The sequence below is a fragment of the Lampetra planeri genome, chromosome 25 (genome assembly GCF_965212315.1).
Source record: "Lampetra planeri chromosome 25, kcLamPlan1.2.h2, whole genome shotgun sequence".
NCBI lineage: Eukaryota > Metazoa > Chordata > Hyperoartia > Petromyzontiformes > Petromyzontidae > Lampetra > Lampetra planeri.
In genome coordinates, this window is record NC_136131.1 from 10,941,547 (window position 1) to 10,955,717 (window position 14,171).

Consider the following 14,171-nt stretch of genomic DNA (forward strand, 5'->3'; position numbering starts at 1 on the left):
CCAAAACTATCACGTTACCATACATAGCAGGCGTGACCAAAAAGATCTCCAAAATTCTAAACAAACATAAGATCCAAGTCCGATTCAGTACAGTGCATAAAATCCGTGATCTGATTCCATCTGTGAAGGATGTCGTTCCTGACTTACAGTATCCTGGAGTCTACAAATTGAGTTGCATTTGTGGTGATTGCTACATTGGAGAAACAAAACGTCATGTTGCTGATCGTGTCCGCGAGCACAAGTCAGATCTGAAACACGGCAGAACTGATTCTTCGGCCGTTGCCGATCATTGCTACAACTCGGCGGGCTCTCATGAAATTGTCTTTTCCGAGACCAAGGTTCTCTGCAAACCTCCGGGCTACCATCAAAGGTTTGTACACGAAGCCATACAAATATACAAACACAGACATAATTTCAACCGTGATGATGGGTACAAACTCAGTAATCACTGGAAAGATGTTATTAACCACGCAAAAAAGACTTAATTACACTTTTTGGACCATCTTATCTGACAGGCACTATTTTAATTTACTTCACCGAGTGTTAACATCCACAGTGTTTAACAGTAATCTCTTTATTGTTCTTTGATCACCGCTCGCCACGTTTCCATTCATTGTGTTGAGCACTACATGATGTCTTTGATCACCGCTCGCCCTCCGTCCCGGCGCGTCTCCATTCATTGTGTTGAGCACTGCGTGCAGTCTTTGATCGCCGCTCGCCCTCCGTCCCGACACGTCTCCATTCATTGTGTTGAGCACTGCGTGCAGTCTTTGATCACCGCTCCTCCTCCCTCCCGATACGTTTCCATTCATTGGCTACCACAGCCTGATAAGCTCTCCCCCCCCCCCCTCTCCACCTCCCTTCAACTTGCTTATAAGGGATTACATCTTGAATCATTGCTTCACTTGATGCAGCTAATTCGGCTGTGACGGTCCCACCTGATGACGGAGACTTGTGTTGCCTCCGAAACGTCGTGAATTTTATTTTGTTTTGTTTTATTTTACTTTCATTAATTTTAATGTTTTTACCTACGTGACTTTACCGAAAAAACCTGAGAATATGATTGCTCACATCACTGCTGGCAGATTGGTCTCTACTCGAGGTAGCTCTGAAGCAACCCGACAAGGGAGTAACTTCTTCTTGGTTCTTTCGGTAAAGTCACGGTAAAGTCACGTAGAATGGAAATAATAAAATAATAAAAATAAAAGATAATAAAATAATTATCACGATGTTTCGGCCACTGTCTGTCGACAGACCTGTTCTCCACCTGAGGACGGCTGCTTGCGTTATTATTTCCATTCTACGTGACTTTACCGAAAGAACCAAGAAGATGAATCCCTGCAGTCACGAAAGCTTTAAATCGAAATTTAAGGGAGTAACTTGGTCGACCCTAACCGGCTGGCCAGACGTCTTGTAAGTGGTGTGACTACCCGCACTTGACCCCACCACACTCGACCTGCCAATCCACTAACGCTCGTCACACACTTCGCTCCTCATTAATGTCGCTCCTCCTCCTCATCGCAGGTGGAACTGACGGGGAGCAGCGCGTTCGAGTATGTCCACCCCGCCGACCACGCCGAGCTCGCCGAGCAGCTCGGCCTGCGGCTCCCCGGGGCGGCGTCGTCCCGCGGCGCGGCCCCGACGCGGCGCCGCCGGCCCGGGGCCCTCCTCGCGCTCTCCGACTCGGAGGCCCCGGCCCCGAAGGCCGCCACCGCCGGGAGAAGAGGAGGCCGGAGGAGGAGGAGGAGGGCGACGAGGGGCCGCCCCGGGAGCCGCCACCGCCGCTCGGTAAGGGAGAGGGTCAAGGCCGACTCGGCAGAGGAGGAGGAGGTGGAGGAGGAAGACGACGATGACGACTGCGGCGACGACGACTGCGGCGACGACGCGAGCCTCGTCGATTCTCCGCCGCCGTCTCCGCCGGAAACTCCCGACACAGGCAAGCTTGGTAGGTGGCGGCCAATGGTGGGTTATCTCCCCCCCCCCCACCTCTTTCCCCCCACCTCTCCCCCCCACCTCTCCCCCCACCACCTCCCCCCCCCACCTTTCCCCCCACCTCTCCCCCCCACCTCTCCCCCCACCTCTCCCCCCCCCACCTCTCCCCCCCCCACCTCTCTCCCGCCACCTCTCCCCCGCCACCTCTCCCCCACCTCTCCATCCGCCACCTCTCCCCCCGCCACCTCTCCCCCCCACCTCTCCCCCCCCACCTCTCCCCCCCCCACCTCTCCCCCCACCTCTCCCCCACCACCTCTCCCCCCACCTCTCCCCCATCTCTCCCCTCCCACCTCTCCCCCACACCTCTCCCCCCCCCCACCTCACCCCCCCCCACCTCTCCCCCCCCACCTCTCCCCCCCACCTCTCCCCCCACCCCCCCACCCCCTGAGTTCACGGTTATCGAGAAGAGTAAACATCACCTCTCAATCACAGGTTGGGCAGCTGTTTGCGAGGCTTCACGAATTTGCCCAACACTGGTTTAGTTACTCCTCTTCACTTGTGGCGGATCGGTGGTGAGCGAAATTCGAACCGGTCCTGCCCTCTCACCCCTGTTCACCAACCCGCACTGACCGGTAATGTGGAGTACAATACGAACAAAAATACCTCACGACCGACATGGTGTGGGGAGCCCATTATCCATTGGTGGAATTTAGAATTTTATTTCAAGGCAGCTTAGAATCCTTTAGTATGCATTCCCTTTCACCTGCCATCGGTGATGTTGACTCCCTGCCCCTGTGCAAGTCCAGGTTCAAGACCTCGTTCTCTTCCTGTGCCTATTACTAACTCTTTTTTTCGCTTAAAAAAATGTATGCATATGCCTGCTTCTTTTTTTTACCCTTGATGCACACGTCCCATTGTTTTAACCAACGTCCTAAGATTCAGTTGCAATTAGATGCTCCGTAAAAGCAAACTGCATTGTACTGTATTAAATTGGTTCGCGTCTGCGGTGTGCCTGTCTGAGTAGCCAGATCATTAGTAATGCATCAATCCACCATGCCCTTTACATTTAGCATCATTTGCCTCGTGCTTTCGTTTTAATTATTAATTCACCGGCTACTACTTTCTCCCGGGTGTGGGCCCCAATGCGTCTTGTTAGCTCAACCCAGTTTTTGACCTATCCTGCCTATTCTAATGGATCCGGTGAAATGTGTCTCTCCATAAAATAAATGTCAAACAGATAGCAAATCTGTACGTCTGGGTTATAAGCAAGGTCACGCACGACACTGAAGGTTATGTGACCACAGGACAGAGCTACACTATTAAGCCACTGCTTATACAATATCCCTGGCTGGAGCGGTGGCAGGACAGTTAAGCTTGCTTCAACCCCAACCCAAGTTCCATTCCCGACCACGGCTAGCATCGGTATCCGGTGACATGAGAACCAGTTTGTGCCCTCCCTCCCACTTCAGCAACCCGCACTGACCAGCGTGGTGAAGTATGGTCAAACTGCACCCCCGCCATGATCTGCATGGCATGGGGGAGGTCTTCTTCCAGCAGTGGTTTCACAAAAGGGCTGTGTATTTATTAATGGGACACCCTGAAAATATCTCCCACTTTTATTATACAGGAGCTCTTGGGCATCCTTGTGCCTTCGCTCACGCATTGTTGAGCAGCAAATAAGTACAACCCAAGAACTGCATGACCAATGACTAAACAGGTGGGATAACTTCATCCACCTGTGGATTGAGAATGACTGGAATGTATTTTGTATTATTACATCGTTGCAATATCCAACCGCGCGCCACGCTGCAAGGCAGGCAGCGGACGTACGCTCTGCCGGCGCAAAGCAACTGCGGGGAATGATGTTCGCTGTTAGGTTTCATGAGCACTGCAAGCGTCACACGGCAAGCATCACACCGCCTCATCGCTTACAGGCCGCGTTCTCCCCTACGGTCCTGTTACAGAACGGCAGCGAATGAGCTCCTCTCCGCCAGTGTGCGGAACCCCGCTCGCTCACGCACACACCTGGACACGATCGTGCCTTCCTTTTAGTGCGACGCGCCATTTGTCTCCAAGGAGCCAATTAACCTCGGGTCCTTTTTTCTGGAGAGCAGCTGGCAATGCTTAACCCTACAGCTTTGTTACGTGAAATGTTATAAATTTTACTCCGTGCGGCCGATTTCTGCAGATTAGCCACCGTGATTCAACGGAAGCCACGGGCGAAAGTGGGCGGGTGGGGGGGGGTGAGAACATTGGTTCGCGTGACGAATGTTGCCGCTGTTTACACTGCCGGTTCGTTATTGCGAGTGTCGGAGCTGATTGTTTTGGTTTGCGGTTATTTTGTTTCGGTTTTTCAGGAGAGGCACCGCCCCCACCCGCCTGACCGACGACTTACCGCCGGTGGCAGCGGCGGCGCTGTGAACCGTTGAGGTTTTATGTTGAGGACGCCACGGTCGTGGTTCTGCATCCTACGGGGGGGTGGGGGCACGGGGAATTAACCGAAAGGCAGGAAGAAAAAAAGTGCTCTTCGCGCTTAGTGAAATAATGCAGGTTGACACGTCTGTAAGATCTGCGAGCCATGCATCACTGCATTTTATCCTTGGCGTCCCGTTATTGAAAATAAACATAAAACATGATAAACCCTCTGGTCCCCCAGAGGCCGATAGACTGTCAGGGAGGGAAATTTGCGAGTAATGTTTTTGGACAGCAATTATTATTTGTGATAGGAACGACGGATTTTTTTTTTTGTGTGTGTGTGCCGCTCAACGTTCGGGATTATTTCTTAACAACCTTGAAATTGTTACATTCACTAAAGCCACGGACAGCGGTTGGATGTGCAAGGAAGCTGTGCGGAGGTTTTAACGGTCGCGAGCCGGAGGGAGAGAATGTGGAGCGTGCAAGAGTCAAACCTAAGCTGACCACTGAGAGATTAAGTGAGCTACCCTGCTTGCTCTCCCGGTGTATGTTTAATAACCACAATTTGACATGGTGAAATCCATTTGCTATTAGCCCGAGCAGACCGCCACCGAAATGATGGAAGCGATATATTAGAAATTTAAGACCCCCGGTAAAGTAAAATAGTATATGTCCAGTATGTACAGTGTGTCTGAAACAGATATTTAAAATTGGGACAACCACAAAAAAACTATTACGGTGTATGGAGAAACACGATACATTTTTTCACAAGGAATATTTTGCATGGCTTTGGAAAATATATTTTTTTGGCAAATAATATAGACGTTTGCTATTTATTTACAGCTTCTTTTTTCTTCTTCCAGAATATGTAGTTGTGTGTGTGTATTTGAGTCCCGTGTGTGTCCATGCATTGCTGAATTGCCATTATATTTCTCCTGCCCGAGGAAATCTACAATGTATGACACAACACACATTTCACTGTGGTGAATAAATGAACATTTCTCAACCCGTTATTTCTTCTTACAACAAATTAGGTTGTAAACCCCGCGATGAATGATTTGTTTTGCATATATTCTCTCCCCCCCACCCCCTTTCAACACTGCCTGTGTCAACGTTCTGTATCAAATGTTAACAAAACCAAGTACAAATATCTGTTAGTAACTCCCGTAAAAAAAATACAATAGGTGATCTTCTGTGGCAGTGGCCCTTTCTGCGCAACAGAAACAAAGAGCATGGATAGAAATTGACTTGGAAGGAGGGCTTTTGGCTGAAACGTCTCATCACGTATAGACATTCTCTATTTCAGGGTGAGGGTTATTGACACATTTGTTGACATTTGGCTGTTTGTCCAACTTGCTCCACTGCCAATGCCGTATCGCGCCAAGGCATGTCGGGTAAAAACAAGGGCACCTCCAGTCTCAGCAGTCACGTGACGTTGCCGAGGAGTTGCAAGGGAAGGTATTGCCTAATTCTAGATTTGAAGTTTTCGTGACTGCAAGGATTCATACCCTTAGTTTTTTCGGTAAAGTCACGTAGGTAAAAAAATGAAATTAAAATTAATAAAAATAAAATAATAAAAAATCACGACGTTTCGGAGGCAACACAAGTCTTTGTCATCAGGTGGGACCGTCACAGCCAGATTTGCTGTATCAAGCCTCACTTGCCTCACTTGATACAGCAAATCTGGCTGTGACGGTCCCACCTGATGACGGAGACTTGTGTTGCCTCCGAAACGTCGTGATTTTTATTATTTTATTTTTATTATTTTTAATTTCATTTTTTTTACCTACATGACTTTACCGAAAAAACTAAGAGTAAGGTATTGCCTCCTTCTCCAGACTTCATCGGCTATTGGGATGCACGGCCTTGCTCTATCTGATGAGCCAGCACAACCTGTTTGAGGCCCGAGTTTTTTATTGACTTTCCGTAATTGTCTCTGCTATTCCTCGGTGTGTTTCCCGGCTATTTTAAGCACTCCGTTCGGTAATGCATTTGGCCCAGCCATCAGATAAAGTTTGCACGGCTCTTGGGAAAATATCCCGGGGAAACAAAAAAAACACCCACATATACCTTTGCGCGCACACATGAAACACGCACACACATTCACTCACTGGAGTTGCCACCTGTCCTGATTTTCTCAGGATCGTCTTCTGTTTGAGGAAAACACATTGCTTGGTGATGCTGATGTTGCTGCTGCTGCGTTGGCAGTGGTGCACGAACACACATAACAGCAGCAACAACAACAACACATACATTCGTCGCGAACACTGTGGCCTTAAAAGGAACAATATATTCACAGGTGACGTTCCGGGCAATGGCCCTTCTTCAGAGCGCAACAACAAGGGAGCTCTTTTCTTGGGTTAGCTGCTGTCCTGGCAAAATCGGCAACTCTTCCCACATATCCGAGGGGTGTTTTGGCAGTGATGATGCAATAGTAAAATTGTGACACCATTCAAGGCAATGCATTTACATGGAGCGCTCCCCACTTCAGGTATTGCGAGCTACACTTCCCATGATTAGACCCCGGTTACTTGTAACCTCGGAAGTGGCAACCCTCAACACAAAGGCAAAGATCCCCCGTATAGACTTTAACGGACTCTCGGTGCAAGTGCTGTTAGCGAGCACCTATGAAAGCTGGCAATGGCGCGCGAGAGGGTGGGTGGCCAGCACCACGCTCGGCCGCCTTTATTTCTCCACTGCTGATGTTGTTGTTGTTTAACACACCGCGCCAGGTACTCACTTAAGGCCGAGTCGACCTACAGAGTGCGCCAGACGTGAACACGGGCACGCGCGCAACGCGGCAGCTCGCGCGCTGCGTCCGCGTAGGCCGTGCGAGGGTGCAGCTTCTGCCCTTTGCCACAATTGGGAGAATGTGCTCGGAAAAAAATTCAGTTTCACCGTCATGAGCATCTTTAATAACGCGAAGGCGAGAGGCCGGAGAGCTCCGAAAGAATGGAATGTGGGCCACTCTAATTGGCTGGGTAAGTGTCCACACAGGCGGTGGCGTTCAAAGGTTGGTCGTGCATATAGATCAGCATTATACACGTTTAATTAATAGATTATCAACCCAAGCCGTTCCCCCCCCCACCCCAACTGCTATTGGAAATTCTATGCATATTAATGTGCTACGGAAGGGTTCTTTAATTGTCTTTGGGTTGGGTTTTTTTTATCTCATCGCTATCGCACCGCATACAGCGTCTGCCCTCTTTTTAAAGAAGTTTTATCTAAAACTTTTCAGGGCGGTTGTAAAATTTTAATGCTTTACCCAGTGAATTCCCATAGCATGCATGATTTAATCTGCGTGTTTACAAAGCATGTAAATTGGAGATCTGCTGATGTAATTGTTTGGAAGATAAAAGCCCTACATTTTATATCAGTGTAACCGACTTGTGGATAAGTGACACTACGGAAAATTACGATCAAGGTAACATTCACACATGCACGCATACATTTACCCTCGAACAATATAATGATTGAAACCGACTACAAAGAAATTTGTGAATCACGGCAACATAATTTTGCGTACAAATGAGATTCTTTGTTTTTATCTTTCTCTTTGTAGAATATCCATTTGCTTTCCTTCCGTCTTTAGTATATGATTTAAGATGAAAACAACGTACACGAGCAGCCGACTGTCAATCCACTGCTGATTGAGGGGCCTCCTCTACACCCCGTGGGTTTTGGGAGTTGTTTGATCTCACTCCACCACGCCGATGTGTGCAGCTTGATGAAGGCTGAGAGCGTAGACTTGGAAGTGAAGAAGCACAATGATGTAGTTTGCTGCACGGCGCTCGACTGCCCATCACGTGGCTCCACAGCCAAGCTGCTTGTTCAGGGTGGTCACCCATTCAGGAAGCCACTGGAGCGATGCACTTTTAAATCTATATAGAAAACTAATTTCTTTACAACTGATTTTTTTTGCGTCTAGTTTGTTCTTCCCTCCGCACCACAGATTAGCACGATTGGCTACGTACGGTGCAAAAGAAGTTGGACGTACACACGTACATTCAAGCATCATCCAGGCCCAATACTGTTGAGCTTCCATAATTTGGTCAGAGGCATGTAAACGGTACAAGAATGGTGTTGCGATGCGCACACAAATGCGTGCATACAGCACAGCCGAGGAGCGAAGCGCACACAGCCAGCTCGTGCTACACCGCGTTATTATTATTACTCGAATGTCTATTTCACCCGGATGAAAAGTACGTAGCCCAGAACAGTGGCAGCAACAACAACAAAAAAACCCTTGATGTGATTTATTTCAAGTGCTTATTCTCTTTCGCTTTCGGTTCCGTTTTCAAAACGGCGGGCGCCGGCATTTGGAGAATCAAGACAAGGGGAAGCCCTCCATCTCGCTCCCTCCCTCTCCCTCCCGCTCCGTCTCCACGCACGTCCCAGCACTTGTGACGTCCGCACTCTTATCTCGACCCCCCTACCCCCCACCCTCTCTCCGCCCCCCAACCTCTTCGCAGATTCTCCGGCCTCGCCGTCGTCCCTTGCCGCCGCCTCCGCCTCCGATTGCGTCCTGGAGCGATCCTTCTTCATCCGAATGAAATCCACGCTCACCAAACGAGGCGTGCACATCAAATCCTCCGGCTACAAGGTCAGGGCCGAGACACGGCGTGGCGCCGCGCGGCCGAATTGTTTTGTATTTATTTTTTTCCCTTCTGCTGACTTGACACTTGTGTCTTTTAATCTCACCCGTCAGACCTAAAATGCAATCCGTTATTGGCAATGAAATTACTTCTATTACCGCGGGGGTGGAGGGGTGGGGGCAATCCCACGTTGTTGTGCTCGCACGGAGAGGCGAGCAGAGCGCTGAGTGGCGGACGCTTGTGCCGCGTGCCCACCGCTAAGGATGCCGATTTCTTTTTTGCCGTCGATCGATTGGCCGCGATCGGTGACTCGAGGTTTGTTATTGGTCGCGACTCGCGCGACTTTTTCCCAGAGTTTTTTTTAATTTCTGCTCAGGTTGATGAGTCGGCGAGCGAGCGAGAGAGCGAGCAACGGTTCAGAGCGTCTCCTTTACGTGACCCTGAAAGGACGGGTGCCATTTTGTTGTTTGTTTGTTTGTTTTAATCTGGCAACTCAAAGGAACCCGATGTGTTTACCTTTATCGCAGGGTGTCAGTAGGAAGTGAGAATGTGCGCCTCACCGGGCGGGGGTAGGCGGGCGGGGGGGGGGTGATAAATAAATCAAGAGATGTATTGCATCTGCAGGCTCGGGTTTTGATGGACTACATATACCACTCGGGAGAGCGAAGAGATCATTTTTTTTCGAGACAGGTGTGTGAGGAAAGAGCAATCTATGTGTTACTGTACGGATCAGGTCGTTGGACTTTACCTCAGCAACCAGAAAATCATCTTCCTTCCTTGAATGCAGGAGCACGAGTAGGATGATTGGGATTTCATGGGAGGGCAGGGTAAGCAACTTGGAACGTTGTAATATAATGTGGTAAAACAGTGTTACATGTGTTAACGATAAGAGGAGGTTGTGATGGGTGGATGAGAGTAGGTTACTGAGACAGGCATTGGAGTGGCACACAGAGGTCACTGACGAACGGGGGGAAAGGCACGGAGACGTGATGATGACATACTATGAGAACAGACCGTTAATAAAGAGATCACATCCGTGGACCATTTGTGGAATCGGTGTCACGTCATTAGACTCAAGAAACGTTCCGTCCACAACAGAACAGAGCCTTGCACCACCTTGTGTCGGAGAACGGCCACAGAAGATGAACTACTTGAGATCACGTTAGTAGGCCTGCCGCTCGTCTGTGAAAAAGAGCTTTGTCGTTCATCGGATTCCTCCAGTATAAATACATATTATAATTCTGAGGCCTCTTTATCCACACTAGGGTCACGCAGATTATATGCCCGTCGAAGAGTTTCAATCGCACTGTCAATCAAACCAAAGTGGAGCTGGAACATTAGCCACATTCAGTGAAAAAAATGTTTTTGATACGATGGGTCACGTCGTACAATTATTGCTGACTTTGCTGAGATCATAAGCTCGCTTCACTAGATAACCTGGGTTCCAATCCAGGATCTCAGCAGTGCCAGCTCAGTGCTCTGACCCCTCAGCCACGTGACCTCCGCTTGTGAGGGCAGACCGCGCCAGGCAGGCCTTGGCTGTGCAATCGCGGAGAGATATCTGGCAGATGGAAGGAAGCGATGGCGACGTCGTCCGCGATGTCACCGTGACCTTGCCGACATCCACACTGGGATCCTGAGAGCAGTCGGAGGAGACATGCAAAGCACATCGGCCCATTGGGAGGCACCCAAATGCAGTCGTTCCAGCCAAATATTCAAACAAAGCGGCCAACCTGCAGCAGTTTCACGTCGCTTCATTTTCAAACACATTTGTAGCAGCTGGGTCCATTCATATAACCGGTGCTTAATTTCAGCTGGCAGAGTGCAGAGTGCTGTTCCGGGGATAATTTCAGCACGCCACATCCATCGCATGGACAGGTATTTCGAAATATGTTCGCTGAGAATCAAGCCCTGAGTATAACTTTTGTGTGGCTCTCGGCTTCACCATGACCGGGCCTTTTTCATTGTTTTGCCAGGTTAAAAGTGGCATCGCAATGTGGTGGTGGTGCCTTTACGGCAAATGGGCCTTCAAGGCAGGCGCCGTGCATAAGCGTAATCTGCAGAGATGAAACCTCGGCCCTCGGCCAATCTGTGCACCGCTCCCCTCTCTCTCTCGCTTATTGGCCACGCTCTGTGTTTGCACGTGTGACACGCCCTTATTACTTCCTCGGGTGTTTGGCAGTGCCTGACTAAGCTAGTGCGGGGCCTGTAGCATATTTTTAAGGGGCCCTAAATAAAAAAAACGTAAATATTTAAACACGTATTCTTTTTCTTGCATAGTAAAGTAATTGTATTTTTCGTTTGCTATACAGCCAGATAATACGACAAATCGCTAACCTTAGACACCCAGTCGTGCATCAAAGTTGAAGGCAGTGTAGTACTATAGTCATAGAGCAAGTGCAGAATCACTGAACCGGAATTGATAGCCTGAAAGCATTTAGCGCGGGGCCCTTGAAAGTGCGGGGCCCGTAGCATATGCAGCTACTTGTGCTACTAGGATCATCCGGCACTGGCGTTTGGAGATCGTCCCTTTTGCGGCGTCTCCGTCGTGCGCCGAGAGGCGTTTGCGAGCTGCCGTCGGCGGTGCACGTGACCTCACGCGGCGTTCACCTCGCCCCGTGCGCGCCGCCTGGGAGAGAGAGAGAGAGTAGTTTGCTCGCGGGGTTGGAATGAAGCATCGATTTGTTGATTGTTATTGATTGCTCAAGATCGCGATACGCGGGTTGGATCGCGATCGCGTCTTTGGTGCATCGCGATTGCCCTATGTTGTATAGCAATTGGGTTTAAGCGGCCCGTTGCATTCCCTGGAGGCGTTACCGTTCACCGCAGGGTTAAGAAAATGATTAAGTGTTGAATCGAATTGCGACGATTAATTAAATCGCCGGGAGTCAGTCGGCAAATCAGTACCACCCATAGGTCAATGGACAGGTTTGGATGTGGTGGGGTCAAGCGTCGGTGCTTTCAACTTATCCAAGATGTATGATAAGTGAGGAAGACTGGTCCAACAATGCCCTCTAGCTGGGGCTCTCTTGGGCCTCCGTTGGTGGGGGTCCTTGCACCAGTGGTGGCATGAGCAAGCAATTGCAAGGGCTGCACCTTTACCTATATAGCATTACAGTAGGATGCATATATATCATTTGTTTACATAGGCATACGTTGTTGCTCAGATAGCTTGAACGTAATCATGCACCACATTGCCGCTATGTCAGAACATTAGCTGACAACTCGTTGATGTTTAATTCACGTTTGAAACAATGCGTTTTAAAATGATGATGATGATGCTAGTGGTGGTGAGTAAAATTAATGCAGCCTGTGTTTTGAAACCACTACAATTGCAGCCCCGAATTGTTATTTCCATTTGTAGTCCACAAAATAAGTTAGTGTGTTTATATAATTATAGCTATGTAACGTGTGTGCAGCATCGGAAATGTCGTGTGCTTTACAACGTCTGACACAACACAATCCAGAGAAAATAAAATATAATTAAAACAAATGTAGGATATTCAAATCCATACACGAATCACTAAACAATGTAGGGTGAGGGTCTCGCGAGCCAAAGTTTGTGAGTTCCAAATCCTGGCTGAGGGGGTTTACTCAGCCCATCATCCCTCCGGGGTTGACAAAATACGTACCACTTTATGGAGAAGTCAACAGTGCTTGTCCCATGGAGAGACTCAACTCCTGCCATAGTTGACCTCGTACTCTTAGGTTTTTTCGATAAAGTCACGTAGGTAAAAAATAAAATGATTTATTATTTTATTTCTATTATTATTATTTATATTATTTATTTTATTTTTGTACCTACGTGACTTTACCGAAAAACCCTAAGAGTATGAATCCTTGCAGTCACGAAAGCTTCAAATCTAGTTGACCTCGTGTTTACAAATGCGGCCAGTCTGGAGCGCATCGTCGTCCCGTGCACGTAAGAAGAGGTAGTCAACAGATTTTAAGAAAGTGATGTTCTAGAAATGTCTGCAGATCCACACTTTATTTTCTTTCCCAGATACAACGACTCGTATTATAAATGCATTTATTCCATTTCGTACACGGCAAAGCGACTGCATAATTACGAGTAACAAATTAATATCAAGCAATATTGTTTTTTGTTGCACAAAATTTTTGTTTTTTATATTCATGATGCCATTTTTATGTATTATTCTTGGCTATTCTTCATTACTTTAATGCTTCACTTGCCGCATTGTTAGTGACAAGTACGGCACCGCAGTATGCAGCAGCAGCAGCAAATTAATATCACCAAAGGACACGCTATTCCTGGTGCTGTTGGTATAGTTGTTATTTATTTCACATTTACCTTAACAGTTATATATATATTTTTCAATCCCTTATATCAGACGTATCATGCATGCTATCCGAAACACGCGTTTATACTATTTCAATTATGTTGCTGGTATAAATGTTCAAATAATGAGGCATTTTGTTGAGCTATCATTTGTGGCTCGGTCGCTTTTGAAAAAAAAGTGAATACCTTTATCTGGTAGGATGGAGATGGTTTAGTTGTATTTGTGTTTGGGTGATTTCTTGACTTAAAGCGTTCGTGACTGCAGGATTTCATATTATTGGGTATTTCGGCAAAGTCACGTAGATAGGTTCAAAGAAAATAATGAAAAATAATAAACATAAATAAGAGAGTATTTGGGTGATTTGTTTACCTTTTGACTTTGCACTGCCATCGTATTTTTGTACTGTTTGTTGTTCTGACGTTCTTATCCGGCCCAACTGGACATCTATGGAAAATAGCTTTATAGCTCATCGGATTCCTCCAGTTTATAAATAAATGTTCTCATCATGAGATATATTTCCATGAGCAAAGTTCCGAGAACCGGCGAACGGCAAGCGGATGGCAGGCATCCACCGAGGTCGCGGCGATACGTACGTGCGGGTGTGGAGCTCCTTGGTGGGAATACCTCCCGCGATTGTATCCGATGGAAAGAGCCGCTTCGAAAAAATAGTCGGTGAACAAGGAGGATGCCGATCATGGTGGGGATGGGGGGGTTCTGAAGACCGGTGTACGTGGAAGTATTACTGGCGCCCCCTTCTGGACAAAAAATGAAAAGTATTAAACATGAAAGTGAGGGTAAGGAGGACGTTTGCTGCCCGCAGTGTCATTGTCGACGAGCACACTGCGGCTTGCCATCCAGTGGTCAGTTTGACTCCATCTCCCAGTGCTACTAGTTGACGCAATGGTGGCGAGTTTCTTAAATCCCCCTC

General features: G+C 48.1%; 1 protein-coding gene across 1 annotated transcript in view; it reads left to right on the forward strand.

Annotated features, from left to right (window-relative positions):
- Nucleotides 1-14,171, forward strand: part of LOC144727449 (neuronal PAS domain-containing protein 3-like) — a 206,408-nt gene that overhangs the window by 175,118 nt on the left and 17,119 nt on the right. Inside the window, exons 5-6 of the mRNA XM_078606286.1 lie at nt 1,525-1,945; nt 8,820-8,950. Coding sequence (XP_078462412.1) covers nt 1,525-1,945; nt 8,820-8,950 — 552 coding nt within the window. The remainder of the gene's footprint in view (nt 1-1,524; nt 1,946-8,819; nt 8,951-14,171) is intronic.